Below are 26,325 nucleotides of genomic sequence, written 5' to 3'. Positions count from 1 at the left end.
ACCAAATTGAGATGAGTTGCCCGGCCGGCCTTGTCTCATCACCAACACCAAACGTCTCTTTTAATTTTAATTTGTAATTAGAGTTTAGTTAAATAAAATATATAAAAAATGACGTCGATAATAAAGTTCCAACCATTATCAGGCGTCTGGGGGGAAGGTCCACCTTGCTACATTCTACAAATTGACGAGTTTAGATTCCTCCTCGACTGCGGCTGGGACGATCTGACAGGGATCCCGTATTTGGAAGAGCTCAAAAAGTCTGTAAAAACCTAAACAAAACAACGATTATCTAAAATGCATTGCAATTATAACAATTTGTTCCCTTCTGCTCTACAGACATGTCACCAAAATCGATGCCGTCCTCATTTCCTACCCAGATTTGCTCCATCTTGGCGCATTGCCTCATTTTGTCGGAAATCTTGGTCTTTGTTGTCCCATTTATGTAAGCGCATATAGAATCAAGATACAGTCTGTATTACAGACTAATAACATAAAAGTTGTCGTAATAATTTACCTAACTTCATACTAAATATCGTATATTTCTCAGAAATATACGATATTTCTGTATCCTTTACTTTACACTTGTTTCATAATTCCAGGCTACCGTTCCAGTACACAAAATGGGACAAATGTTCCTCTATGACTACTTCATGTCGCGACATAACGAGGAGGAGTTTAAGCACTGGGATTTGGACGATGTAGATCTCGCCTTTGATTCAATTACACAATTAAAATATAATCAAAGTCTCAACTTGTCGGGAAAGGGGTTTGGGTTGACCATCACGCCACTCTCAGCAGGCCAGTAAGCTGTTTTACTTTGATCATTTTTTAGCAAGCACGATCCATAACTCTATTTAAACTTGGTTTTGAAGCATGATTGGGGGGACGGTTTGGAAGATTATGAAAATTGGAGAAGAAGATATTTACTACGCCGTAGACTTTAACCATAAGAAGGAGCGACACTTGAACGGGTGTGATTTGGACAAGATAAACAAACCTTCGCTCTTCATCACGGATGCATATAATGCAAGTTATATCCAGGCGAGGAGGAGGACGAGAGACGAACAGTTATTAGGTACTCATCATAAGAAGTCAGGTTAATTCTAATCATAAGTTTGTTTATTTTGGTTTTGGTTTGATTTAGCTGGGATTTTGCACACGCTGCGCAACGGTGGCAACGTTTTGATTGCAGTGGATACTGCAGCAAGAGTCTTAGAACTGGGGCACATGCTGGACCAGTTGTGGCGAAGCAAAGAGTCCGGGCTCCACCCCTACTCCCTGGCACTCATCAACAATTTGGCCTACAATGTGATTGAGTTTGCAAAGAGTCAGGTATGTACTTATCAAAATGTAGTTTATGCGACTAGGTTGAGCAGTAATGAGCAGTTGTAACTTAAGATCATATTCCGATGATAACACTAGATTGAGTGGATGAGTGACAAACTTATGCGATCCTTCGAAGGTGCCCGAAATAACCCATTTCAGTTCAAGCATGTGAATATTTGTCACAACATGGCTGAGCTTCAAAAAGTACCCGGCCCCAAAGTTGTCCTTGCTTCCAGTCCTGATCTCGAATTTGGATTTGCCCGTGAGCTTTTTATGAACTGGTGTCAAGACAAGAAAAACTGTGTCATCCTGACCACCCGACCATCGTGTGGAACTCTTGGTCGTCTCTTAATTGACAATCCTTCGCCTGGCATTGTGGAATTGGAAGTTAGAAAACGTGTGGAGCTGAGAGGACGCGAGTTGGAATCTCATTACCGAATCCAACGGGAGGAGGAGTATCGTATCAAGAAAGAGACTATGATGGACGATTCGGACGATTCAGATGTTGATGAAGATGCGGACATAAAAATGATTGGCATATTCCAAGGAGCGTCTCGAGTGAACCACGACCTCTTCATTAAGGCTGGCATGGAATCCAAAATCGAGTCAGGCTCACTCTTTAAGGCGGCGAGAAGCAAGTATCCAATGTTTCCTCATGTAGAGGAAAAGATCAAGTTTGATGATTATGGAGAATTTATCAAGTATGTAATTGATTGATCTTAGAAACACATTAATATCCATTCCTCTTAATTAATTAGTTGGTCGTTGCATTCCTTTAATTTATTTTTTGTGCTCACTCGGCAGACAAGAGGACTACTTCCTAATTGATAACGTGTATGAAAAGGAGGTCGTGGAGAAGTCTTATGGGCGAAGGCAAAGTGATGCTGAGGTTGAGGCCCAACTCCCAACAAAATGTGTTTCACATTTTGTCAAGTTTGATATCCAATGTTCCGTCGTGTTCATTGATTTCGAGGGACGGTCGGATGGAGAAAGTATTCAAAAGATTTTGGAACATGTGAGTAGCGAATAATTGAACAGTTAGAAAATAGCAGACAATTTACATGGACATAAAATTTACAAATAGTAATAATTGAAATTCGGATGGATTTTTTTGATGATAGATGAAACCTCGTCGACTGATCGTGACACGTGGGGCAGAGGAGGCAGTAAAATCCTTGATAGCAGTCAGTTCCCAAGTTTCTCCCGAGACTACAATATATTCCCCACAGCTCAGAGAAGTGCTGGATGTCACAACAGAGACTTACATTTATCAGGTTAGTAATCCTAAATATGTCTGCATAAGAGATTATTCCGTTGTATTTAGCATGTACTGGTTTAACAGGTCAAACTGAAGGACTCGCTTGTATCATCCCTCAACCTTCAGCGGGGCAAGGATGCCGAGCTGTCCTGGGTCGAAGGTTATCTTCAGATGGAGTCGGACACGCTGCACGGAGACGACACCCGCAATAGCAACACAAAGTCTATAACACCAATAGGTAGTGGAAACGATTAATTTCAATTGAGACAAATTATTCCAAATTAACTGGTCAGGTTATTTAAAATAAATTATTACGTGGTCTGTGTAGACGCCATGGACGAAGGTGAAACATTTGTCGCGTGCCTGGAACCTATGCCACTACTAGAGGTATTAATAATAAAACATACAAGTACAATTATAATGATGTGAATATATTAAGCAACCTAACGAGTTGTGTTCTTCCATTCCATTTGCAGATAACTCCACATGACACGGTCTTTGTCAATGAGCTCAAATTGTCCGATTTCAAACAAGTTCTTGCAAAAAATGGGATTGGCTCCGAATTTTCTGGTGGAGTTTTGTGGTGTGCTCAAGGAACCATTGCACTTCGTCGCGTAAGTGGATAAAATCAGCCAGACATTTGTCAACTTTAATAATTCCCTAATTTGCATTGCCTATTATTAAGTTGGTTGATGTTTATAGCAAGATGCTGGGAGGCTCACGGTGGAGGGCGCACTCTCGGATGATTACTATAGGATTCGACACCTTCTCTACGACCAGTATGCAATACTTTAATAAATAAGTCGTCGGGTCGTTTTATTTACTTTGTTTTTATTTTTTATATGTTTAAAAATAAAATATGTATTTTTCATTTATCCGATATTCGTCATTTGAACTGTATATAAATATAAATATGGTACTATGTAGTCATTGGTCTGCATATTTTTACATATTAACTGATTGGCCAAGTCATTCTCACAATCACCAGCGCTTTAACTTACTAGATTTCCATTCACGGGGTCATTTTGGCATTTTGTAGTCAACAGAAAAATAATAAACTATACGAGACTTATTTAATTCAAAAACCGTCGACACTTTCGGGACCCGCAGGAGCATGGCAACTTGTTCACCTCTCGTTCAAACTTGTAGTCGTACGTGAGCTCTTCGCCACGCCCAATGTTTTTCAGAGCAAATATTAAAATGTGATCTTTTCCGAAGATTTTGACTGCCTTTGACTCACAATTGGGCTGCAATATCAACAGAGGAATATTATGGCAAATATCGTTAAATAGTGCATTAGTGCAAACTTGTAAATACTCACATCACATGAATGATTGATGAACCTTGCAGCGTTCCCTTTCATTGTTGCTGTAATTTAAGAAATTAGACTATAAATAAACCTCTAAAAAACTTGTTGAGTAAAATCTACAAAATTGTGCATACCGTCTACAACATGACTGCGATTCACACGGAACATGTAACACCCAATCCCAAACAGCTCGTACTTCCGCTCCCTTACGTCGCACAGGACGGAACGAATCATCTGCACAACAGTTGAACATAGTAACTATTTAATACTCCATTATGTGAATGGATAGATTTTTTATAATTAATTATAATCGTGTACCTCCCCGGCATACTCGATCAACATTTCCCCAACCTCAATGTCCCTCTGGGCAAAAAGACCCCGACCGTGAATGTGGGATGGAAGGACGACTAGATCTTTGGTGGCTCGCTCCCGTAAATTTCTAAACCTCATGGCGAGGGGGAGACCCTTGGATTTTACAGTCTCTTCAGATCTGTAAGATACAACGGATGATAAACATGGACCGATAACATGTATGTGACTTGTATTTTGAGCAATTTTGACACTCACGTTGACACCCCTCCACCTGTCAAATGCTGCTTGGGTGGCTTGCGATGCGTCGACCTCAGCCAGTTGAACATGTCGTGCGGCCTTCTAGATACGAAGGGTTCCGATCTGGAGCAGCCCGAGGACGTTGGGCAGGCGGGGACGTCTTCTGGAGCTCTCGCTGGGTCGACATAGCGGAAGGTGTAGGGACCCACGTCTTCCACCCCTGGTAACTGCTCGATGAGGAAGCAGAGTCTGGGACTGGAAAGCGTGTGGAGAAGCATCTCCTCTTCTGGACGAGATTTTGGGGGCGGAACCCACTCCAAACTTGCTCGGTACACCTGGGACTGGGACTAATCATATAAAAGCAATGATTAGTAGCCCTAATTTGTCCTCCGCCCTCGTCACCTATATTATCATTTTATAATGACGTATGTCGTCGAATTTCTACATACCTGACTAGATGAGCAGGAGCTGGGGTTATCGACAGTATTATTTTTGGAAGACCTTCTCCGTTTCTTCGTACGACGGGACGCTGCTGTTGTTGACGGGTTTGTGTACACAGGAGCCCACTCCATGTTGAACTCGTCAATAAACTTGTTTGCATTTCGACTCCAGCTCCAAAATGCCTGAGCTTCTTTGAGCCTGAGCTGGATCAGGTCGCGACGCTTGGTGTGGTCAATCACGACGTTGAAGTTGGACGGCTCCTTCCAACTGTCATTCCCACTGGACCGGAAATCACCAAATTTGTTTAGCACAGACTGCCACCTCGTCACGACATACTTTCCTCCTCCCTCCTCAATGGGCTTGACTAGACGGAGGTAGGCCACGCGAAAGTTGACGGGTTGCAGGACTGTCGACTGTGTGTGTTCTGCTTCCTCCTTCTCTTGACATTCATTTTTCTTACTTCCCAAATTTATTACCGAAATGGGAACTACACTGCCCAAACGGTCCACCCGAGATGATCCCACAAATATTCTCAGCCTACTTGAGGGCAACACCAGCTCCTTGCTTCGTCGGGCACTCGTCAAGCTGCTCACGTAAACCTTGCGGGTTACCTGTCTCGTAGTAAATATACAGATATTTAATGTTTGGATTATATATCGGCATTAATCGTCATCCATGCTGTGGGATGTGAATTGAAAAATAAATAACGACTCACATGCATGTCCAACTGTACTTGTCCTTTCGCAAGACGCGTGTGGTTAGAACAAAACACACTCTTGTCGGCCTGTAAAATACATCCTGACTGCATAGCACAGGTGAAATGAAAACACACGCGACAGGATCCGGCACAACAGTTGAGTGAAGCACCCATCCTGGAACAAAGATCGCAAGGTGTACGCCTTCCACGAAGAAGTGCCACCTCCACCTAAACACATTGTACTTCATTAGCATACAATAATTGAAGGGTTGATTGTCATATTGGTACCTGTTGCAAGGCTCCGTCTTCTTCCTCCCAAACCTCACTGGACCAAATGGCGCAGTTGACGTGGACCCACTCCTCCGGATTCACGTTTAGTAATCTTCCAGAAGAATTGAAAGGAAAGTCGCCCAATTCATGGCACAGAGAACAAGCTCTCCCGTCCATCCAATGTCCCTCATCCCAGTAGCACTGGGTGAGGACGGCTGCCTCGGGAAGGAGCTCCTCCTTCATGGGGTCCGATGGCTTCATGTTCTCGGATGCCACGCTCGCATTGTCAGATGATCCTCCACTGCTACCCAGACCGTCATCGTCTACCCGCTTGATCAACTCTTTCAAGTCGTCCCTCCACCAAGGAAACACCTGTCGTTGTAAATACACGACTTATTGAATAAACTCAATTCGTGTCGAATTCACCTTTCTTATAAGTCATATATTTTGCCCATTTTGGTAAAGTCGACCCTTAACTTATGTACGTTATGTTAATTAGGTTGAGCGTTTGCTTTTTACAATGTTTATGACTGATTAGATATACGTCACGTACTCATAAAGTGCACACTGACATTACCGAACCTCCAAGAAGTCTTACCTGTTTCAACGTATCCTCAAAGTAGGAGACAAACTTGGACGCGTCCGGCTCGCCTTCCTCTTCCTCCGACAAGGGCGACGTCTTTTTCAGGTCCGCAAAGAAAGGTGGGAGGAGGGCAAGGGAAATTGAGCGGAAAGTGCGGACTCCACTTCGCCAAAGGGGGGCGGATGCCTTCACGGCCTCAGTGAAGGAGGTCGTCACACGATGTGGCGTGCTCATCTTTGATGGTGTACAAATAGCGGTGATCGGTGATGTGACAAGACTTTGCCTATTTTTAATCGGGGTAACTTCGCCTGGGTTTGAACAAGGAGGAGGAAGAGTCTCTTGTTCTTCTTCTTCCTTGGCAATGAGTCCCCTCCTCCTGACTGTAATGTCCAGGTCGGAGAGACGGATGATGCATGGTCGAATGTTGTACCGTTGGATGAGACTGTTCTCATCTGGAGAGAGACGTGGGAGTGGAGTTGTCCTCAAGATGGGTTGTCTTCGTGGTTGTTCCTGTTGCTTATTACTGGGTGACGTAGTTTCACGACAAGAAGTGGGCGTCCCATTATTTTTCTCATGCAAGGGGAGGGAGCCACTCTGGATGAGGACAGAGAAATGAGAGTGTAATTAATACACAGTTATATTCCGTGCCAAAATACTTTGACGTCTTGTTACCTCTACTGTGGCTGTAGACGAAAGAATGATGGGCGAAAAGTAAGGCGAGATTCCCTTCGACAGCGCTCCATCTTCTTCGTCTACGCTAAAACTGAGTGCTCGCCGTTTCCTTGTCACCCCTACAACTTTCTTTTGAAATAGGTCCAACACCCGAAGACATCCCTCGACCAAATCGGACTCGATCGCGAAACGCCAGCCCACGGTGGATATAGGCGGATGGCATAGTCTGCAAGTCAGACCAAATATCAGACTGTTCAGGCTCCTCATCATTAAGTATTTATTATTTATTTAAATAGAGTAGTCTAGAGTCTAGATAGTCTTACGTGAAATGGAGAAGACACATACCTGCAAACATATACGATCGCTTCTGGAAGTGCACTCAGGACGTAGTATTTTTCATCGTTGAGCTCCTCACATTGGGCGTGGATCCAACGTTTGCATTTGTCGCACTCCATCATCTTCGAATCCCAATCGTTGTCATCATAGCAAACTATTTGCATTTCACGCAAAAAATATCATGGTCACATAATTAGTGGAATTTGTCTTACACAGTGGCAGACATATGTATGTACGTATGTAAAGTGCCTCACCAAAGCAGACTGGGCAGAAGGAACCCTGTCTCCTTCTCTTGAAACATTCCAAGCACAAAATTTCCGACATTGCGGTCCCCAATTTTCTGAGATGCTGCATATTCTTGGATCGCAGTGGGATTTGGCAACTCGAGCAATGGAGACACGTTACACACACCCAGTTTCTACCGCTCGTTGCCGGTTTCAACGGCATTTTTCTAGTACATCGGAGATGGAACGAGGATGCACAAAGAGAACAGGCTGCACGGGCAATCGAGAAAAAAAACAAGCAGAGTAACTAAATTAGTATTTAGTTCTTCAATTCATGAATAACTATTCTTGCTGTAAGTCTTCATACCAATGAAGTCGTCCTCTCCATCTCTCCGTCCACACCCGCAGTGGGAGCACGTGAGGCATTGCGAGCATTTCCATTTTCGAAACTTGTGGACCAGTCCCCCGGTGATGGTTGGGCGGAGACTGACTTCGGCGAGGTATGCAGTGAGAAGAGCGTCGTCGTCAGAGCAGTACGGGTGGAATGGTTCGCAGCAGGAGGAGCAGTACACTAACTGGAGAGAGCAGATTTTGAGAAGATACCAAATTAATAAGTGCCTCAATTCGCCTGCCACCATCGAATCATACATAGAAAATGGTTTATTTTATGTCAATCATCAGCTATTTATCAATTGAGTGAAGGCAAACTAGAATGAAAGTCAACAAAGCTCATAAATTAGGAAATGTTACAAATGTAATAAGTGGCATATAAATTAGTGACGGAGGGGCTCGTGTTGCAAGACACCTACAAATATATATTTATGAAACAGCTAGACGATAGCCAAGGCCAGAGTGGTGACAATAAGAATCTTTCTACATAAGCCAATAGGTGCACAATTTTAGGAATACGTCACAAGGGAACGTGAGAAACATTTATTACAGGCAATACTTTGCACGAGTTAGGTGGTCATTATAATTCATAACACCGAAAATTACCAGCAGCACCAGCATTCGCTTGCATATTAATTTTGCATAATATTTAGTAACGTTTATCTCGTTCGAAAAAAAGCAAAACAAGTTGTCCAAATTAGAAAATTAAATTATATAAATTGGAATAAAGCCAATAATAATAATAAAAGCCAAATTATTTTTACACAGCAAACAAAATATCTTCGGAACTGGCTCTTTTTGTAAGAAACAAAACAATGGAATGTACATAATTCAAGATCCATAAAAGAAAGGGGTTGAAGAAGGTGGATTAGTATGTACTTGATTTATTCCGGCAGAGCCGCAGGAGAAGCAAAGTGGAGTGGGAGGTTCACTTCCGGGCACCACGACAACTGGGTATCCGTACTTGGCCAGCACTTTTTCTCCAACAAGCTCCGATGCCGATGAGGAAGAGGGGTTGAGGGGAGGAAACACTTTAACCATCTGGGTAAAAAATTTACGTTGTCAGAAAAATTTTAGCTACCTATTTACACGAAAATATTAATTATACAAAATGCATGTTGGAAAATCTTAAAATCTAAATTATTGCTAACCGATTCTGGTTCTGGCTCCTGAGACTGCTCAGACACAGAAGCATCCTCCCCTTTCTCGGAAACGTTAACAGTCCCAAATTCCTCTTTTATGGTCGTAATTGTAGCGGAATTATTCGCGACGATATTAGCACCAGCAGTAATATTATTTTCCTGTCTGCCTCGTGTCCTCCCGATTTGTCTGCCCTCAGTAACAACTTGAATATCAGCATCAGTCTTTGCATCTTCAGTCTCTAAACAGACATCATTCAATCATCAATGATAATAATAATGAACAATAAACCCAAGAATCAAAAATATAAATAAACTCCAAGTGAATTAGACAATGATTCAAGTACTAACTCAGTAATATAGGTTCAGTCTTAGCGTTTAAATTGCGCTTCATACGAGGTCTTCCAGGTTTCTTTTTTTCCACTCGTCCTTGTCCAACTCGCAACGGCAGATTTATTTGATGTTTCTCATTATCTTCGTCATCTTGAGCCTCCACAGCAGCAGCAGCGATGGTCCCCTTGTTATTTGCTTTCCCCCTTTCGAGCTTGCTGGCTGCATGAAGAATTGATCCATCCAGTCGGCTAACCCATAATATTTTTCCTCTCGTTTCCTCGTAACGTTTGACACTGGGAGGTACGTGTGGCACATTAATTAAGGCAGCAGGCGGAACGGCTCGCCACAATTTGAAGTACAGTTCGTCAGTAAAGTCCAAGAGCAGCAGACAGTTATGGATGAAACAAGCTTCACACGAGGACGCAGCTGGAAATTGACAATTGCCATTCGCTCCTAAACATGTCAAAGCCATGGCCTTCTTAGCAATGATGGTCAACTTGTTGAGAAATGGAACGCATTGTCCACAGAGAAAAGCTCCATACTTCTTGGACTAAAAATATGATACCACACAATTATTAGTATATCTATTACCAATAGAGTTTGGATTATAATTATTTCTTATTACATCAGAAAGTTTGGCTGTGGCCAAATTAATCTCGGAAAGTTTGCAGCAAATCCCACATTGAAGCCATCCGTGTTCAACTGGTATATCAGAATAGTTTCTGGAAGACTGTTCTGGCTCAACCAGAATCATAAGTGCAGCTCCTGCAGATACCAATGACAAAGTTAAAATTTCGCACAAACAGCAGGTAAGGAAGGTAGGCAAAAATTCGTAGAGGTTTGCATAATCTGAACTTTATAAATCGAATCGATTACAGAAGTCATGGTTCAGGCTAAAAAGTGTGATTTTTTTTACCAAATTCCTCTTTCCCTTCAAAGAATTTAGGAGTTATTGGAGTAGAGACCTAAAATTATTACAATAATTAATTATAACCTTATAACGATTATTGAATTATTCAAATAATTCATGTATATTTGATATTTCCAGAAATAAACAAACCTTGATTTCCTGATCACGTCCACCTCCGTCCTCCTTTCCTGACTTCTCTGCTGATGGGCTACTATTCCTACTGACCAGTTTTGACTGTATCGTCCCTTCAATTCCCTTGGCCACCTTCCCCAGTGCCTGTCGTCCCACTTGTTCAGGCGACGTGCTCAACCGCTTCCGCTTCGGGACTCGGCCACTACGCCGATAATTAGGCGCAGGAACGGATGGGCTGGTGGGAACACCATCCTGTCTCTCCAAGACAGGCGGCGGTGTCATCGTCGCAGCTGATGATGATGATCCCTGCAATTGTGATATACGTTTTTTAGTACTACCATTCATTCACAATTACACTACAAACTATTAGCTAATTGGGCACTCAGAATCTAGTCATCCATTCATTACAAACGAACATTGCTAGGACGTGAAATCACCTGTTCCTCATTTTCTCTTGGATGATACCTTCCTCGATTGGCGAATTGGGCGACGATTTGAATGTGAGTAGCTTTCACTTTGAGTGCAGCTGGGCCCGAGGTTTTGGCTTCCTTGTATGAGACGAAAGCAGTGGGGTTCTTCTTGAGAAGGGCTGACCTTTTTCGAACAGGGGCCATGGTGGTGGTGGATGGAAGGTCAAAGGGTCGACAAAGGTCACCCTCTACAAGCTGATAAATAGGAGGGAGCGCAAATACTTCTTGATCAGCTCCTCAGTCAGTGGATCCACAAGGAAAGAAAGTGCAAGTGAATTCCCACCGAACCCGTCTGGCGCGTAAAGGTTGAGAAAATAGAGATCAGCAGGATTCTGGTTCTGTCCGTGTCGGTGTCGGGCTTTTTGTGAATTGAAATTTCAATAAAAAATTAAAACTAATTAAAAGTCTCAAATTTTGAGACGCTTCAAGACATACTTCCTCCATCCTCCAGGGTTTCAAAAAATCTTGACTATATCGTATTTATTTATCCATCAGTAAGTCAATCAAATTCAAAATTAACATTAACTAAAATTTGTAACTATATATGAATTAGTTCTAAATTGTATAAACGTATATGCTTACTTCTTTTCTTTTTTATCCTCGCTCTTAATGTAGTGGGGGACTCGTCGGAAAGCGAAGGAAGTAGCGAGATGCGAGTAACTAGACCGAAAACGCGTGGCGCATTGATCTCATTTGTGGACGAAGATCTCGAACAAATTGCAGATGCTTTACGTGACCGAAGCAAAGGTCTAAAGAAATGGCATGCTAAACTAAAAGCCGAATACGACGGGAAGAAAGATGGCAAGAAAGATTCTGACTCGGAATTAAAAGAACCAAGAACGGACGAAGATTACAGTGATCGAGATGACACCAGTAAGAAAGACGATTGTACATCCCTCGTATTAAAACAGCGAATACGATCCAGACGACCCAAAGGTCGATCAATCTCTACTATTATTCGGATGCGAAGAACACGGTTTCGTAATCAACTTCCGGTATGCAAATAATTGATATAAACAAAACAAGTATTTGATGTTGTTTATAACGTACTGATGTTGTGTTTGTGTAGATTTTTACTGACCCAGAGATATTTCCTATAGCCAAGTCCGACTTGGAATACGATGACCTAATTTATAGAGTTGGAGATGTTGTAAAGCTAAGAGCCAAGACTGCCAAAGAGACTCCCTGTTACGCCCAAATAACTGGATTTTATCGTGACCAATTCTGTGGAAAATATGCCGCTTTGCATTGGTTGTGCCATTCGCAACCTGGAAAACCTCTTCTTAACGTTATGAATGATTTTGACCCATCATATTTTATTCAAGGTAGGTAATTTATTATTTATTGCTCAGTTTAGTAAAGGAACAGAGGAGGCTATGATAAAACTTGTTATCAGGTCAAATTCATCACAAACCCGTGGCAATGGATAGGCTAATATTTGTCAAAAGAATAGACCCGGCATTAATTCAGGACAATCCACATAATCAGAGAATGCTTTTAATGAGAGATGGTACAAAGGAATACATGGACGGTGTTTCAAGCACCATTTCCTCTCTTGAAGGCATTTCAAGGATTTAACAAACGATTTTATTTATAAATCTCACTATTGATATCTGTACAACTAGTTACGTACACCCACTTTTTAATTAAAATACTGTGGTAAATAATAATTTTTATTTATGTAATTAATTCACTGGTAAATTAATGTGAAGTAAATGAGTGTTGATTGATTAATTGTCATTATCACAGCGAAGGAACGAACGAGTAGTAGCAAAAATAGAAGTGTTTATGTAATTATTTTATACGTGTACTTCATCATAATTATTGTTTTCTAAATGGTTTGATGGTTACTTTGGTTGGTGGGCACTCGGTTCATCTTTGATTAATTTACACAGGGCGTTTTCATAGATCTTTGGTGAGTTCGTCCAAATCGTATTCTACCTCCTCTTCCTCCACGTCCACAGGAACAACTGAGGTCGTGTCTTCCGTACCATGATTTCCGTCATTTGTCGTCTTGCTCTTATTAGACAGCGTCTGAGATGAATTTGTGGCCGGTGCAGTTGGCGATAGACTGACTATATTATCCTCTCGTCTTTCATCTTTTTTGCCAAAATTAACATTATCATAATTTACTTCCTGATAACATATTATATAAAATACTATATATATAGGTCCTACCGTTTTGCCCTAGATCATCATCTTCTTTGTCCGTATTACTCTCTTCCTCATCCCCAAGCAAGAGTCCGTGGTCATACTTGATAGCGTCGTCTACGTCGGTGTCGTCTTCGTCATCGTCGGAACAAGATAGTATCACCAGGTTATTGTTCCTCTTGGGTTTCTTTGATTGTCCTCCCCCTCTGTTCTCGTCCCTCAGAGCGGCCAATTCGTCCTGCAGTTCTCTAATTTTCCTCTTTTTTGTATTCAAACATTTCCTAAATGCCCGATATAACTGGTCCTCCAAGCGTTCCTTCTCCACCGACAATTGATGGATAGCGTGGCGTAATTCGCCATTCTCTTTCTTTAAGGCCTCCATTTAAATCAGTTGCTTTTGCTTACAATTCGTTTTCCGATTTTAATTTGGTGTGTGGGTGGGTTGTTATTAATTTGCCCTTCGTCAGTTTGGTCAATGTTACCAACCAAGGAGGTCTTGGTCTTGGACAGATAGCAGAGAGTGAAAAGTGAGAGTGCTTCGTCTCGTATCCCCACAAACAAACAAACGTATGTCTGCCCACTTTCCCTTTTTCTGCACTCGCACTCGCACGTTGCCCCAGAAAAATGAGTCCCGTCCCGAAACTCACTCGTGACCGTAAGATTGAACTTGTGACCGAATAAAATACGTGAGTGGCGGATTTATAAAAATAAAAAATAATAAAAATAGATTTCAAAAGTATCGTGGGGCCAAAACCGGAAGGAAGGAAGGACGTCGGCAAAATTTTGGTGCAAGTGTGCAGACTAATCACCGCCAGCTGACGAATTTCAGCGGTGTGCTTACATGCTGGTTTGAAGCGAAGCTCGTACAGTGGATCACTATTGATCAGTGCAACCTGAATATTTATTTTAGAAAATTGAAATAATTAATTGTAGGTAAATTTTGTCACCACCAAGTAAAGTCATATTGTGGGAAAGGTGTCCTTGAACAATATGCGGTGGTATTATGAGAAAAAGGTGAGTATTTGAAATTTGACTGTTTGTAATAATTTTTTTTATATAAGCAGTAGCTACTAAATTTAACTTACTTATATACAATACCTAACAATAATAATTCATATTGAGCAATATCCCACTTATTATTAGGAACTTCGAATGTCGCCATCAATTCAATCCGGTCTTGAGCAAGATCGAGAATCTCGGTATAGGCGAGAAGGGGCTCGGTTTATCATCGACATTGGGTCATCAATGAATCTAAGCCTAACCACGATGGCAACCGGTGTCGTATATTTTCATCGGTTCTACATGTTCCACACCTTTCAAGACTTTTCGCGTTATGTGAGTACCACGCAAAGTAATTGTCCTCCCATGATTCCAACATTTAAACAAAACACATTCTCCCTTGCTTTAGCCGACTGCCTTGGCCTGCCTGTTTCTCGCTGGAAAAGTGGAAGAAACACCAAAAAAATGTAAGGACATGCTGAAAGTTGCCCGTGAGATTATTGGAGACGAGAAAATGGTATCGTTTGGAGGAGATATTCATCACAACAGCGTAAGTGATACATAAACAAGAGCAAGGCACTGATGTCGTAGTTCAAAATATAAAGGAATATTGTGCATTTAGGAGGAAGTAATGACACTTGAGCGGATAATTCTTCAGACAATCAAATTTGATCTCCATGTCGAGCACCCATACACATTTCTACTCAAATATGCAAAGTGTCTGAAAGGAGATAAGACACGTCTGCAGAAAATGGTGCAGATGGCTTGGACATTTGTGAATGACAGGTAATATACAGTTCTCATAAAATTGTTGTGAGTGTTTCACGCACGTTGTTATTTTTCTTTGTTTTTCTTTACGACAGCCTTTGCACGACGCTTTGTCTTCAATGGGAACCTGAAATTGTAGCCATCGCTTTAATGCATCTCGCTGGAAAGTTGAGCAAATTCGAGGTGGTGGATTGGGTTGGTCGAAACTCGGAGCATTATCGGTGGTGGGACATGTTTGTGGACGACATGACAATTGAACTACTAGAAGATATATGTCACCAAGTTCTCGACCTGTACTCTCAGACACAAGGACATTCCCAGACTGACTCTCCCCCTCCAGTCACCAGGATGATGACGAATAATAGTAGTAATAGCAATTCTGCTGCCGGTCCCCCCGGTGTACCACCTTTACCTCCTCAACAATCCAATTCCACTCCGACAACAGGAATAGCACCGCCAATACCTGCTGGTATATTTATTTGTATAAATAACAAAAACTCGTAATATGTTAACAATAAATATTGTCTATTCAAGGTTCGAGAGGATCTACGCCAAATGCTTATCCTCCTCCACCACCACAGCAGCAGCAGCAGCAACCACCACCACCACTCCCACCCGTCGCATCCTACCCACCACCACAAGCGCCGTTCTATGGAGGGATGCCTCCAGGAATGGGAGGGATGACATTGCCACCAGGCTTCAACTACCCTCCGCTACCACCACCACAAGCCGGAGGAGGAGGGCGAGTGCCACAACATCCTCCACTGCCCACTTCATTCCATGCCCCCATTCCACCTCTGCCACAACAGCAGCAACAGTTTTATCCTCCTCACCATCAACCCCCACCACTCCCCACCCAACATCAGCCACCTCCACCTCCTAAGTAATAATTATAGCTGAATGGCCCGACTGCTGTGACTCGATCTGGCCACCATTATTAGTTGGCATAATTACTATAATTTATTAATGTTTAATTACTTGATTACAGTTGTTCTCAAAAATTGGATTCGTATTTAATTGTTTTATGTCTGTGTAGTTAGTAATAATCTTTTTCATGAAAATATACTCCACAGACGCAGAGTACATATTGTTTGTTATTGGTTATTGCTTAAAATTCTAGTATATATCCATTCATACATGTATGTATGCCTGCGTTAGGCACATTATTGTGACCTAGATTATTGCAATTACTAATTTAGTACCCATGTATCCGCCCGTACCTATTACATATTTATAATGTTTCCAGTGTGTGTGTGCACGTAAATATCTACGTACAATATTAACCCCAGAATCGTGTGGTCGTGTGTCGTAATGTAATCAATCTCTGCGAACTGTGCCAGAATAAATGTTGGGGTAAAAAAAGCATAGCCAATCCTACGCGAATAATAATCCTACAAAATATGTAGTATGGGAAAGAGAGAGAGAGAATACATTATGATTATGATTATGGACTACATGGCATTGCTTAATAGTCCAGTCAAGAGAGTCAGGGTCGGTCTCCATTCTCTGACTGAGTTTGCATCATCAACAGCTATGGCAGCCAGGCAAGCGGCTCCACATAGCTCTTCTTTCTGAATACCTGCTTGGTGCTGCGGTATATGGATCCGGATTTCTCCATTTTCTGCGTAGCCGACCTTGATGTATGGCATTATTCTACTGCTGGGTAAGTACATATTTTGGAACAAATGGAGGAATATGTACATACCTGTAACTAGCAAGTACAATGTTGGCGTTATATAGTTATGTGAGTATACGTTCAATCCAGACTTGTGGTTTATTAGTTTGGTTGGGTGGTTGCTTGCGAACGGATGACGAACGCCTATAGATGTGCAAAACCAGCACAGGTGTGCAAATGCGGATACCGAGAGAGAGAGAATGAGATGAATGGCATGGCAGGAGGTGGTGGTGGTGTTTGTTTGTGACACATATATTGTACGAGTACAGGTGTTGCTTTAACTAACTCCAACTGGGTCGTACATATGACATAAGTGAGTTTGAGAGAGTAAATAAGTGGGGTCAGGCTGAGACAGACCAAGGCGAGCGTTCTATCGGGAAAGCATTATACATGGTTCCCCACACTTACATTACATCCCATTTCCCATCATCATCATCATCATCATGCTCCGCGGAATGCGGAACCTTGACCACCTTTGCCTAATTGCAGTAGAGAAACTGGCCAAGAGTTTGCAGCAGTGAGCCAGCCAGCCAGCCAGGAAAATGGGAGATGGTGGAGAAAGAAACTTTTTTGTAGCCTGGCAGCAGCCCAGCAGCAGGAGCAGTGAGAGAGAGGTGGGAAAGCACCACCACCTCCGCAATGCAGACTCTCCGACCATAGACCAGCACGAGAAGCAGGCAGAAGCAGAGTCAGTAGGAGAAAGGCGACGAGATGAAGGCCCAGCTTTCTCCCCCCGCTCCGTCTCTGCCTGCGCTGCCTACGACGACGGACGCCAACCTGCCGTCATTACACCAGCCACACCCACATATAGCACCTCTCCTTCGGCAATACTCCATTCGTATGCATATCCACCCAGCCCGATGCTCTATGCGTACACCTCTACTCCATGTACATGCCTAGGGAGAGCGAGAGTCCTTGTGGCATGTCGATGATGGTGTTGGTGATGACGATGATGATGAGATGACTGAATCCGTGCTTATCATCAACTCGCTATCGTCCTCGCAGTCAAGTAGAAGCTGGAGTTTTGCTGGATGAAGCAATCTCTCTTGCAGCTCATAAGATAAGAATTATGGTGATGGCCGGAGGGTGGACTGGACCATGAGACGGGTACATTGAAGGGCACTCTACTGTGTAGAGAGACTCAACTCGAAGCAGGAACCAAGGGTTGGATGACTTTCATGCAGCATCAGAATCATGAGGAGCACCACATACAAGTGCATCCCCACCCTTTTTTGGTGGGGATGAAAAACTGTGGGTGCTCCTTCCACTGCGGCGACAATCCGTCGTGGTGCAGGGTATATTATTTGCTTGGTGAGATGACGAGTCGCAGTAGTAGCAGCAGAGCAGAGAAAGGGCACCTCTCTCTCTCTCTCTTTCCCAGTACCGACGCCAATGGGATGGAGAAAGCTCTCGCTGCTGGACTGGAAGCCCTGCCTTGTGTCCAGGGATGCCGTGACGAAAATAAATGACAGAGCATGACCACTCTCATGACCTCACAACACTGCAGCGTCCGTCGAAGCTGTGAATGCCCCCGGATTATTTCGCGATGGAGCCGGGACCGGAATCGGGATTGACGCATTGCAGGTAAGACCACAACCAATGAGAGGGCTCGGACTGACACCCGTCAACTAGTTCGTCTTCTCCCACCATGTCCTCCTCCTTCTGATGACCCCACAGCCGACCTGGAGCCTCTGCCCCCATCACCCCACTCTCCACACTGCCTCCCACTCCATCCCCCCCGGGTTGACCTCTCTGTGACCTCCAGTGCCTGCGGAGGAGTCGAGGGCGGGGCGTGGTTTGCATGTTCGGGGCCATGGTGACAGGGTAACAAGTGCTAAGCGAGTAGTAGTAAGGTTTTCTGCATGAAGCACATATTATATCGTGCGGAGTACGGCAGCGAGCTAGCGAGGATTTTGGTGAGGCAAGTGAACTGCAGCAGCGGAGATAGCATACAAACCGGACTACTACACACTCACTCGTTCTCTCGTTCACTCAGACAACTCATCGCAGTCAGAGAGCCAGCAGAAGCAGCAGCAGCAGCAGCAGCCAGCTAGTTCGTGGAAAGCAGGAGACCAATCAAAAAAACACTACAAATTTCGTCGCCGATAACGTAAATTGGAAGAAAAAGAGTCACCTGATCAAGTAGAAAGGAAACGAAATGGTGAGTGGGTGCGGTCTGTCAATTTCACTAAAGTTTCTCCATCTCAACGTGCATTCTCAAAGTGAGAGTTTGACGCATAGTAAATTGTCCGCATGGGTGAGAGAGGTGGTCACCTACGAATCCCATCATCATCTCGACAAGGCAGTGAAAAAGTAGTGTGTGGGGTGGGGATGGTCGTTTCACAGATGGTGAGTGGGTGTGGATGGTCAATCCCACCCCAGGTGCCCTTTAGTGCCTTCCTTGTCGAGTAATTCCTTCTTGGGCGGGGTTGAAAAGAAAGAAGAGGGTTCTCGTCGTCGTCATGATCATCATACATCATCATCGTTATTATTGTATCTCCCCTATTATGTATTCATCACCATTGCCAATGTGGTCCTGGAAGTTGTTCTGACGAGAAGGCGGAACATGATTGCATTCTGACCTTATTGGAGAAAGGGGAGCAGAGTGTTGTTGTGCTGGGGGTGTGGTTGTTGTTACGACCCTTATTCTAATTGTATTGCAGCATCGCAAGTACTGAAACCCACTTGTTGTCTCTTTCTCACTCTTGTAGGCGGATCAACTGACAGAGGAGCAGATAGCAGAGTTTAAAGAGGCCTTCTCCCTCTTCGACAAAGACGGGGACGGCACCATCACCACCAAAGAGTTGGGCACTGTCATGCGCTCACTCGGACAAAACCCCACGGAAGCCGAACTTCAGGACATGATCAATGAGGTTGACGCTGACGGTAAGCCTAACACCACCACAGGAAATAATAATATACCCACCGCTCGCTTTCTCCGTCTCTCTGCTCGACTTTCTCTCCCTCCTTCGCCCTCTCTCCTCCTCCTCCTCTCTGGAAGCATAGCGTATGCACCACTACTATGGGAATACATACTACTAACTACTTTCTCCAAAAGTCATACCTATATGTGTGTAGTAAGTGTAGTCCCTCCTTCCCTTTCTCTTCTCATCATCATGATCCATGTGCTGTGTGTGTGCCCACCCAAGAACATGCATGCTTCTATGCCTTATTGCCCTGCTTTACTTTCCCTTATGTACAATGTATGGCACTCAGTTTTACGTATCGGATAATATTTTATTTTTTCTCTCCATCTCTCGATCCCATACAATTTTAGGAAACGGGACGATTGACTTTCCCGAGTTTCTTACCATGATGGCGCGGAAGATGAAAGACACGGATAGCGAGGAAGAAATTCGAGAAGCGTTCCGCGTCTTTGACAAGGTATAATGTACAAACTTGATATTCGTGTAGAAAGAAATGTCATCATTTACATGAAAATAGACTGATAAGTAGCAAAATTATAATGCTTTGATGATTATTGTAAAAGTAAAAAAAAAAACGAAACTGACTAATCAAAATTTATTTGACAAGGATGGCAACGGTTTCATCTCCGCCGCCGAGCTTCGACATGTAATGACAAACCTCGGAGAAAAATTGACTGATGAAGAAGTCGACGAAATGATCCGGGAAGCAGACATTGATGGGGATGGACAAGTCAATTATGAAGGTAACCTTATCTCTATCTCTTTTGTTCCCTGCGCTTATCATCACCGTAAAAAATCACCAATTACCACCACACCGTTATTCATTTATCCCATCCCGACCTTATCATCTCTATCTCTATTGCTCTCCTTTTTTAGTCAGTCTACTAAAATGGTCACATTCCAACCCTAATCAATACATTATATTTTTTAATTTTATGAATGTACATTCCAACTCGTCATATCGACTTTATTTTATGACCATCGTCATCACCGCCAGCACATTTATCCATAATGTCTTTTCATAATGTGACTTACAATTGCAGAATTCGTAACGATGATGACATCCAAGTGAGCAGATGAAGACAGGGAACTAAGCACTACTACAATCTAATTCAACTACTATTACAACAACAACAACTACAATTGGAGAGCGAGCATTATTACTTTTACTTAAATTGTTAATTAGCCAGAGTCATAATTATGAGGGAAGCAGGAGGAAATGAATGTTTAAAAAAAGTGAAGATCTTCTTCATATGAATATATATCTATATACATGTATCTCTGTGTGTGGATGCGTGTGCGTGTATGTGTGTTGGGGGGCGGGGTGTGTTCCAAACACGAGGACGGGTGATCGACCGACGCATAATAATATTTATCTATCATAATAATAATAATAGTTAATTCTCACCTCCTCTCCTCCGCTATAAATATATGATTTATTAAGGGTAAAACTTATAATAATTACTTGTAACAGAGTAATTGTAGGCTACAGGAAAACCCTACCTCTTCTATCCATATAATAGTATATAATATTATGTTGTTCTGCTATCGTCAAATTGTAAAAAAATTCTTCTTCTTTCTGGGGTAGGAGGAACTATATTATACTTATTGATACTTGTCATTCAGGTCACCCACCAACTGCTGTGTGGTGTGGTGGATTCAATATTGATTGTTGGACAAGTTTATTAAAATAAGCAAACACAGCACTGCGCAGGCATTATTAATTATTTAGTTAATTATTATTGTTAACAATTAAGCGTGGTCAGCTTTAAAAAAACTTCTTTTTCACCCATTTTCCACTTTCTTTTATCTAAAAAGCTTATAATACTGTTGCACACACACAACTAAAACGTACGTATACACACACAACTAAAATGTATAATGAAATTGATGAATGTATAGAATGTTGTTGTATTATATATTCCCCGCAAAACAAGACCACACCCACTGTTTTATTAAGTAAACTTGATATATCATTAATATCAAATGAAAACATAGTATGTCTCTTTTTTTGAGTTGCATGAGTTTCACAACACGTTTGTCGTTGTCTTTATTATAATTATTATTATTATTGATCAATGTTATTGTCAGTACTAATTATAGGCCAATACTATTCCGTCATATGTGTGTTAATAATTTCCACCGTCAAATTGTTCTACAACTTGTCATTGTTACGTACGTGCATATTGCGTGGTATATGTGTAATGCATGCTTAATATACCAAATGTATTTACAGACATTAATTGTACTACTTGTTGTTCTCGATCGTTGTAGAAGTGAGCTGAGTTGGTTGGTTGGTGGGGGTGAGGAGCAGTTTCTCTGTGCTGACACTCTGATTGGGATGACAATTTTGGCCACCCCCACCACTTCCTCACACTCACACCGCTACAACGATTGCTATTCCTCTCTCCTTCCGCGACTCGTGTTGATTCAATTCGTCGTGGTCGTCGCCATCAGTTCAGCTCGCATCGCGTGTCCACTCAATATTTTGTAGTATTATGGATAGGACGACGGATTTGAGTTGATGTAATTTTTCCGAGCACGCGCATAGGAATTTTTTGTTGGTCACGACCTGCATGGCGGCGACACGAACGCAGAAAAATTTCTGAATGTTGCCCACTTACTTATTACCTTCTAGAGATACTCTAATTAGTTACATACAACAATCTAATAATAATATTATTGTATGTATTACATAGGATTTAAAGGTTACACAGTGTTTGATACCTTACTCTACGTCTTTACGATGATAAAGTTATAAAATATGTATCCATTAGGCAGAATAACAGTTAAAAGTGGGGAATATTATTCTGTTCTTGCCGTCGTCATCGTCGTCGCAGCATCTTTTTGAAAAGGGCACGAGCTGGTGGTGGTGGTGAAGAGAAGGTGGGAGGGAGATGATTAGGTGAAAACCAAGTTTGTTAAAATTGTGAGTGATTGATCCAAGTCAAAAATTGATGAAATTGATTATATTATTAGGCAAGTTGAAATATGGATGTGGAGCTGCAAGTGCTCAAATGTGATTCCCGTCTTGTAATAACAAAAAAATAATTGCATATACATGCGGCAACTTATTAAGAAGTTACAGAGGTCGTGTTGTTGTAAGATGATATGGATTATTTACTCTGGGTGGACGAATGGATGTGTTAATTAGCGTGTTGTTCTTATTAAAAACTTTTTGTTCCGTTGCTGCTGCTCCACCCATTATTCCATTATTAAGAAAATCCAACCAGGCGGCAAGAATTTAGAGATGGGGAGCAGAAGGGAAGAAATTTAAGGTCATGGTGGGTGGAGTTTAGGCTAAAAAATGAGAAACAATTCCATTCAAATGTTTGGTTATTATTATTATTATTAATTATTATTATTGCTCCATGTGGGTAACAATTATTATCGTCGTCCTCTGATGACGATGGATGGATGGCATGGCTTTGACTAATAAAAATTTGAAACCCAAAACCTTTGGTGCAGAAAAACTACGAATTGATTAAGCACAAATCTGCAATTTCATGCAACAAGCTTTTACATTACTCGCCATGCTTTCACTTTCAGTCTTTTCATGGAACTCAATGACTTTACCTGGGGCAAAGGAAGACGAGGCCGCGCGAGACTTGAACCAGTCGCGTCGTCTGAAAAATAGTAAAAGTAGATATTTCCGGCCGGCTAACAAAGTTCCAAACTTGGCAAAGATTTTTGACGACTTTTCAGTGAGGAAACCAGTGGGGCACCCCTCTCCATCACAATGGCAACTTTAGCGTAAATAACACAATACTGCATTTTATTTCCTTCCTTTACACCATTATGATTTTTAAATTCTTGTATAGGAAACCAAAATCTGAAATGACACCGGAAGAATTGGCAAAGAGGGAGGAAGAAGAATTTTCCACGGGACCACTTTCCATCCTGACACAGTCTGTTAAGAGCAATACACAGGTGAGTAGTTGAGGTGTCGATGTACAATGATGTTATTTGTAAATGTGTAATATTATGTATGACAATTTTATATAAACTTGATTATTATAAGGTCCTCATTAATTGCCGCAACAATAAAAAGTTGCTGGGCCGTGTCAAAGCGTTTGATCGTCATTGTAACATGGTTCTCGAAAATGTGAAGGAAATGTGGACAGAAGTACCTCGTGCTGGTAAAGGGAAGAAAAAGGTACCTATTAAATTATTAAGATGTGACGCTTGCCTGTAATTAAACAAAATTCATAGTGGCCTCATTCCTAATAAGCCTGTTTTATTGTATCCTGCAGACTAAGGCAGTTAACAAGGACCGCTTTATTTCTAAAATGTTCCTGCGTGGCGATTCCGTTATCCTTGTCCTCAAAAATCCATTGGCTCAGCAGAAGTGATCCATCGCACCACCGTTATGATTATGACCAGCCCTATGAAACGGTGTTCTCCTTGCTACGACGACACATTTTTTACATGGACTACATTTATTTATCTTCGTTCCTGGTTGTTTACTAATAAAACATTATTTTTCATTTCAACGAATCTGGTAAAGATTTATTAAAGGTTTATTCATCTCATCATTACTCCACCATTAACTATTAGACATTTGCATACAAAGTGTGGAAATACAAATAATTTGTAACTAAATTTAAAAGTCGCAGTATCTTTCCAAATTCAGTTCTGGTGCTAATTATTTCGAACAGAAGTAATATAAAAACACATTAAATGATGATGATATAGAGGTTTATTTTAGTTTTCCTGCTCTGCTAATGCAGTCAAGTGACGCTCAACATCTGATTCGGACAAAACTCTACAAAATTCAATAGAGCAATCACTCAGTTGGTTTAAAAATATTCTCAATCGCATATAACTTAATTAAAGGTCTTACCGAAATCCAGGATTCTCCTGCGTTACAATTCCTATTTCCATCTCACTGGGTTTCAAATCGGATGAAAGCACGGTGCACAAGCTTTGGATGGCCAGCTAAGCAACATTAGAGAAAAAGATTGAAAGTATTAGTAGCTACTCATCCACAAATAGTTGGGAGTTTTATTTGATTACCTGAATAGCGCTGTCCACATTGTAGCTATCATTCTTTTTAAACTTTTTCTCCAAAAAGGATAACGCTTCCGTCTGTTTGGCCCCTACAGAGCAAGCCTTGTAGCCACAGTAGTATCCGGCAGGATCAGTTTTATAGACGCACGGTGCTTTGGTCTCATCATCAATTCCTATCATCATCATGGAGCAGCCAAGTGGACGCATTTCCGCATTTTGCGTATAGATCTGGCAAATGTCTGCAATCCGACGGCACAACATGTGAATCGGAATGTCATAACCAAACTTGTACTTCCAGTTCGCTGCTTCATATCGCGCACGCTGAACTTGAGAACGACTATCAGCTAAAAAAACAACCAGTATTTTCAGGTTCTTTTCTACAATCAAGTACAGGCGGAAATTAAAGTAATAAAATGTATTCTATTTATACCACTCATTCCAGTCATAACGCAGCCAATAGAGTTGGTCAGTTTGAAGAGATGCGTCATTGTAGATGGGTCCAACAACTTGTCCTAAAGTACAAAAGAAAACAGGATGCATTCTGATTCATAAATATTGAACGGAACGCGAACAAGGAACCAACGTAAATTGCAACCAAGGGTGTTCGCTGCTATGTCTCTCCGCTGCGAAACGCAGCCAGGTTGCCGTACCGGAACTATGAACTTGGCCCCTTGCCGGGGCAAAATTCATAATTTTGGCTGTAGGCACCTGTCTCTGGCTTAATTGACAATTCTTAATAAAATAATACAACTTTGTAGTGTTTAAAAAGTATAAACTTCGAATTTAAGAACAATTTTTTTAATTCGAAAAAAATATTTAAAAAAAAAATAGCAGTTAGTGTTTAAAAATATGTTTTAAACACTACAAAATTGTATTATTTTATTAAGAATTGTCAATTAAGCCAGAGACAGGTGCCTACAGCCAAAATTATGAATTTTGCCCGGCGAGGGTTCAAGTTCATAGTTCCGGTACGGCAACTTTGGCTGCGTTTCGCAACGGAGAGACATACCAGCGTACACCCATGGATGTATAAGGATGAAGCGACGAGAGCTCTTTGTTAATAGAGTAAGGGGGATAACTTCAGGCCCGTGCCTGAGTGGTGGCGACTGTGTCCTATAGAAACTGATATAGCGAACTTGCACGCCACATATAGGACACAGGCCTTCTTTTCATCCAGCCTCAAATTGTGTCTCAGGTTCTGTGGTAGTTATTATTTTCTCTGTCAGAGCGCTCCCCTTCACTCGTTTTTATCGAGTGTCCAATTTAACTATGGTGTTACGAGGCATTGCGTACACCCTTGATTGCAACCACATTTACCGGAACTTTCTTTTGGGTGGCGACAACAGCGCAATCATTCCCTTTCAGAGCAACGGACGTCACTCCACCTTGATTGATGGCCTTGAAGGCATACTCTGTAAAAATAATCATTCGAAAAATCAGAAAACCTGCCAAGCACCACTGATTACAAGCAAGCAATAGTACATATATAACTTGATTTCCTTACCGACTTGGTAGAGCCGACCTTCTGGCGAAAATATGGTAATGTGCCTGTCGAAACCTGCACTGCTCCCTCGCGACATGACTTTAGAACCTTTCTACTTGCTGATGACGACTTGGTGGATTCGACGAGAAGACTGGAAAAATTCTGCTGGGCAACTAAAATCGAAGACGGCTTTTTGCTGAGATGACTGAGCAAATTGAGAGGAGACAAACAGCGCTCTGTCCAAATCATTATTGTTTTGTGCCCAAGTCGAGC

At 42.0% G+C, this 26,325-nt stretch overlaps 8 protein-coding genes across 10 annotated transcripts; 5 read left to right on the top strand and 3 right to left on the bottom strand.

Moving 5' to 3' along the window:
* The first annotated feature begins 1 nt into the window (after position 1).
* LOC110859436 (cleavage and polyadenylation specificity factor subunit 2) lies at positions 2–3,464 on the top strand. Its single transcript, XM_022108401.2, has 12 exons — positions 2–257; positions 337–442; positions 600–802; positions 873–1,075; positions 1,145–1,332; positions 1,423–2,027; positions 2,131–2,341; positions 2,448–2,600; positions 2,669–2,822; positions 2,913–2,971; positions 3,061–3,198; positions 3,287–3,464. The coding sequence occupies exons 1-12, from the start codon at positions 109–111 to the stop codon at positions 3,377–3,379; spliced, it is 2,262 nt and encodes a 753-aa protein (XP_021964093.1). The 5' UTR covers positions 2–108; the 3' UTR covers positions 3,380–3,464.
* LOC110859435 (histone-lysine N-methyltransferase trithorax) lies at positions 3,396–11,318 on the bottom strand. Its single transcript, XM_022108400.2, has 20 exons — positions 11,007–11,318; positions 10,588–10,875; positions 10,444–10,492; positions 10,153–10,292; positions 9,546–10,077; positions 9,207–9,436; positions 8,935–9,096; positions 8,033–8,240; positions 7,696–7,935; positions 7,451–7,595; positions 7,106–7,331; positions 6,449–7,027; positions 5,869–6,222; positions 5,599–5,808; positions 4,892–5,494; positions 4,461–4,789; positions 4,212–4,383; positions 4,028–4,127; positions 3,906–3,952; positions 3,396–3,831 (listed from the first exon to the last, which is right to left on the bottom strand). Exons 1-20 carry the CDS (start codon positions 11,181–11,183, stop codon positions 3,658–3,660), a joined length of 4,965 nt encoding a protein of 1,654 aa, XP_021964092.1. The 5' UTR covers positions 11,184–11,318; the 3' UTR covers positions 3,396–3,657.
* Positions 11,319–11,369: 51 nt separating this feature from the next.
* Positions 11,370–12,800, top strand: LOC110859216. Its single transcript, XM_022108100.2, has 4 exons — positions 11,370–11,533; positions 11,655–12,034; positions 12,109–12,364; positions 12,436–12,800. Coding segments are annotated over exons 1-4 (819 nt in total). The 5' UTR covers positions 11,370–11,532; the 3' UTR covers positions 12,618–12,800.
* Positions 12,608–13,756, bottom strand: LOC110859217 (histone-lysine N-methyltransferase SETD1B-like). Its single transcript, XM_022108102.2, has 2 exons — positions 13,218–13,756; positions 12,608–13,138 (listed from the first exon to the last, which is right to left on the bottom strand). The coding sequence occupies exons 1-2, from the start codon at positions 13,570–13,572 to the stop codon at positions 12,942–12,944; spliced, it is 552 nt and encodes a 183-aa protein (XP_021963794.1). The 5' UTR covers positions 13,573–13,756; the 3' UTR covers positions 12,608–12,941.
* Positions 13,757–14,062: 306 nt separating this feature from the next.
* LOC110859215 (cyclin-K) lies at positions 14,063–16,324 on the top strand. Its single transcript, XM_022108099.2, has 6 exons — positions 14,063–14,204; positions 14,334–14,525; positions 14,599–14,739; positions 14,812–14,975; positions 15,053–15,426; positions 15,492–16,324. Exons 1-6 carry the CDS (start codon positions 14,181–14,183, stop codon positions 15,842–15,844), a joined length of 1,248 nt encoding a protein of 415 aa, XP_021963791.1. The 5' UTR covers positions 14,063–14,180; the 3' UTR covers positions 15,845–16,324.
* Positions 16,325–18,557: 2,233 nt separating this feature from the next.
* Positions 18,558–23,015, top strand: LOC110859225 (calmodulin). 2 transcript variants are annotated; one of them, XR_002548839.2, is made up of 6 exons: positions 18,558–18,793; positions 19,344–19,518; positions 19,910–20,016; positions 20,167–20,302; positions 20,603–22,464; positions 22,539–23,015. XR_002548839.2 is itself a non-coding variant. In XM_022108109.2 (5 exons), exons 1-5 carry the CDS (start codon positions 18,791–18,793, stop codon positions 20,629–20,631), a joined length of 450 nt encoding a protein of 149 aa, XP_021963801.1. In that variant the 5' UTR covers positions 18,558–18,790; the 3' UTR covers positions 20,632–23,015. The 2 variants fall into 2 exon arrangements, 1 of the variants encoding a protein (XP_021963801.1); XM_022108109.2 differs by having other exon boundaries at positions 20,603–23,015.
* A 139-nt stretch (positions 23,016–23,154) lies between these two features.
* Positions 23,155–24,056, top strand: LOC110859226 (small nuclear ribonucleoprotein Sm D2). 2 transcript variants are annotated; one of them, XM_022108111.2, is made up of 4 exons: positions 23,155–23,312; positions 23,381–23,489; positions 23,581–23,715; positions 23,813–24,056. In XM_022108111.2, exons 1-4 carry the CDS (start codon positions 23,299–23,301, stop codon positions 23,909–23,911), a joined length of 357 nt encoding a protein of 118 aa, XP_021963803.1. In that variant the 5' UTR covers positions 23,155–23,298; the 3' UTR covers positions 23,912–24,056. The 2 variants fall into 2 exon arrangements, with proteins under 2 accessions (XP_021963803.1, XP_021963802.1); XM_022108110.2 differs by lacking the exon at positions 23,155–23,312 and having other exon boundaries at positions 23,358–23,489.
* LOC110859222 (proteasome subunit alpha type-6) lies at positions 24,057–26,274 on the bottom strand. The gene is made up of 6 exons (XM_022108108.2): positions 26,074–26,274; positions 25,887–25,981; positions 25,000–25,081; positions 24,576–24,913; positions 24,403–24,497; positions 24,057–24,324 (listed from the first exon to the last, which is right to left on the bottom strand). Exons 1-6 carry the CDS (start codon positions 26,147–26,149, stop codon positions 24,264–24,266), a joined length of 747 nt encoding a protein of 248 aa, XP_021963800.1. The 5' UTR covers positions 26,150–26,274; the 3' UTR covers positions 24,057–24,263.
* Between the last annotated feature and the right edge of the window lie 51 nt (positions 26,275–26,325).

This window comes from Folsomia candida, unplaced genomic scaffold (assembly GCF_002217175.1).
Source record: "Folsomia candida strain VU population unplaced genomic scaffold, ASM221717v1 Fcan01_Sc025, whole genome shotgun sequence".
NCBI lineage: Eukaryota > Metazoa > Arthropoda > Collembola > Entomobryomorpha > Isotomidae > Folsomia > Folsomia candida.
This window is presented reverse-complemented; position numbering and strand designations above follow the sequence as displayed.

Excerpts from the sequence above, each read along its gene's own strand:
- LOC110859216 (XM_022108100.2), top strand. Across the intron at positions 12,035-12,108 it reads GGTTTCGTAATCAACTTCCG|ATTTTTACTGACCCAGAGAT; the intron begins GTATGCAAATAA and ends GTGTTTGTGTAG. Across the intron at positions 12,365-12,435 it reads CCCATCATATTTTATTCAAG|GTCAAATTCATCACAAACCC; the intron begins GTAGGTAATTTA and ends ACTTGTTATCAG.
- LOC110859217 (XM_022108102.2), bottom strand. The coding sequence starts at position 13,572 with ATGGAGGCCTTAAAGAAAGAGAATGGCGAATTACGCCACGCTATCCAT. Across the intron at positions 13,139-13,217 it reads TGATGATCTAGGGCAAAACG|ATGAAAGACGAGAGGATAAT; the intron begins GTAGGACCTATA and ends TTGGCAAAAAAG.
- LOC110859226 (XM_022108110.2), top strand. The coding sequence starts at position 23,358 with ATGATTTTTAAATTCTTGTATAGGAAACCAAAATCTGAAATGACACCG. Across the intron at positions 23,490-23,580 it reads CTGTTAAGAGCAATACACAG|GTCCTCATTAATTGCCGCAA; the intron begins GTGAGTAGTTGA and ends GATTATTATAAG. Across the intron at positions 23,716-23,812 it reads CTGGTAAAGGGAAGAAAAAG|ACTAAGGCAGTTAACAAGGA; the intron begins GTACCTATTAAA and ends TGTATCCTGCAG.
- LOC110859435 (XM_022108400.2), bottom strand. The coding sequence starts at position 11,183 with ATGGCCCCTGTTCGAAAAAGGTCAGCCCTTCTCAAGAAGAACCCCACT. Across the intron at positions 9,097-9,206 it reads AGGAGCCAGAACCAGAATCG|ATGGTTAAAGTGTTTCCTCC; the intron begins GTTAGCAATAAT and ends TTTTTTACCCAG. Across the intron at positions 5,809-5,868 it reads AAGACGGAGCCTTGCAACAG|GTGGAGGTGGCACTTCTTCG; the intron begins GTACCAATATGA and ends CAATGTGTTTAG.
- LOC110859436 (XM_022108401.2), top strand. The coding sequence starts at position 109 with ATGACGTCGATAATAAAGTTCCAACCATTATCAGGCGTCTGGGGGGAA. Across the intron at positions 1,076-1,144 it reads GAGAGACGAACAGTTATTAG|CTGGGATTTTGCACACGCTG; the intron begins GTACTCATCATA and ends GGTTTGATTTAG. Across the intron at positions 2,601-2,668 it reads CAGAGACTTACATTTATCAG|GTCAAACTGAAGGACTCGCT; the intron begins GTTAGTAATCCT and ends CTGGTTTAACAG.
- LOC110859215 (XM_022108099.2), top strand. The coding sequence starts at position 14,181 with ATGCGGTGGTATTATGAGAAAAAG. Across the intron at positions 14,526-14,598 it reads TTCAAGACTTTTCGCGTTAT|CCGACTGCCTTGGCCTGCCT; the intron begins GTGAGTACCACG and ends CCCTTGCTTTAG. Across the intron at positions 14,976-15,052 it reads TGGACATTTGTGAATGACAG|CCTTTGCACGACGCTTTGTC; the intron begins GTAATATACAGT and ends TCTTTACGACAG.
- LOC110859225 (XM_022108109.2), top strand. Across the intron at positions 19,519-19,909 it reads CAATGAGGTTGACGCTGACG|GAAACGGGACGATTGACTTT; the intron begins GTAAGCCTAACA and ends ATACAATTTTAG. Across the intron at positions 20,303-20,602 it reads TGGACAAGTCAATTATGAAG|AATTCGTAACGATGATGACA; the intron begins GTAACCTTATCT and ends TTACAATTGCAG.
- LOC110859222 (XM_022108108.2), bottom strand. The coding sequence starts at position 26,149 with ATGTCGCGAGGGAGCAGTGCAGGTTTCGACAGGCACATTACCATATTT. Across the intron at positions 24,914-24,999 it reads CGTTATGACTGGAATGAGTG|CTGATAGTCGTTCTCAAGTT; the intron begins GTATAAATAGAA and ends TTGTTTTTTTAG. Across the intron at positions 24,325-24,402 it reads CAGGAGAATCCTGGATTTCG|AGTTTTGTCCGAATCAGATG; the intron begins GTAAGACCTTTA and ends TGAATTTTGTAG.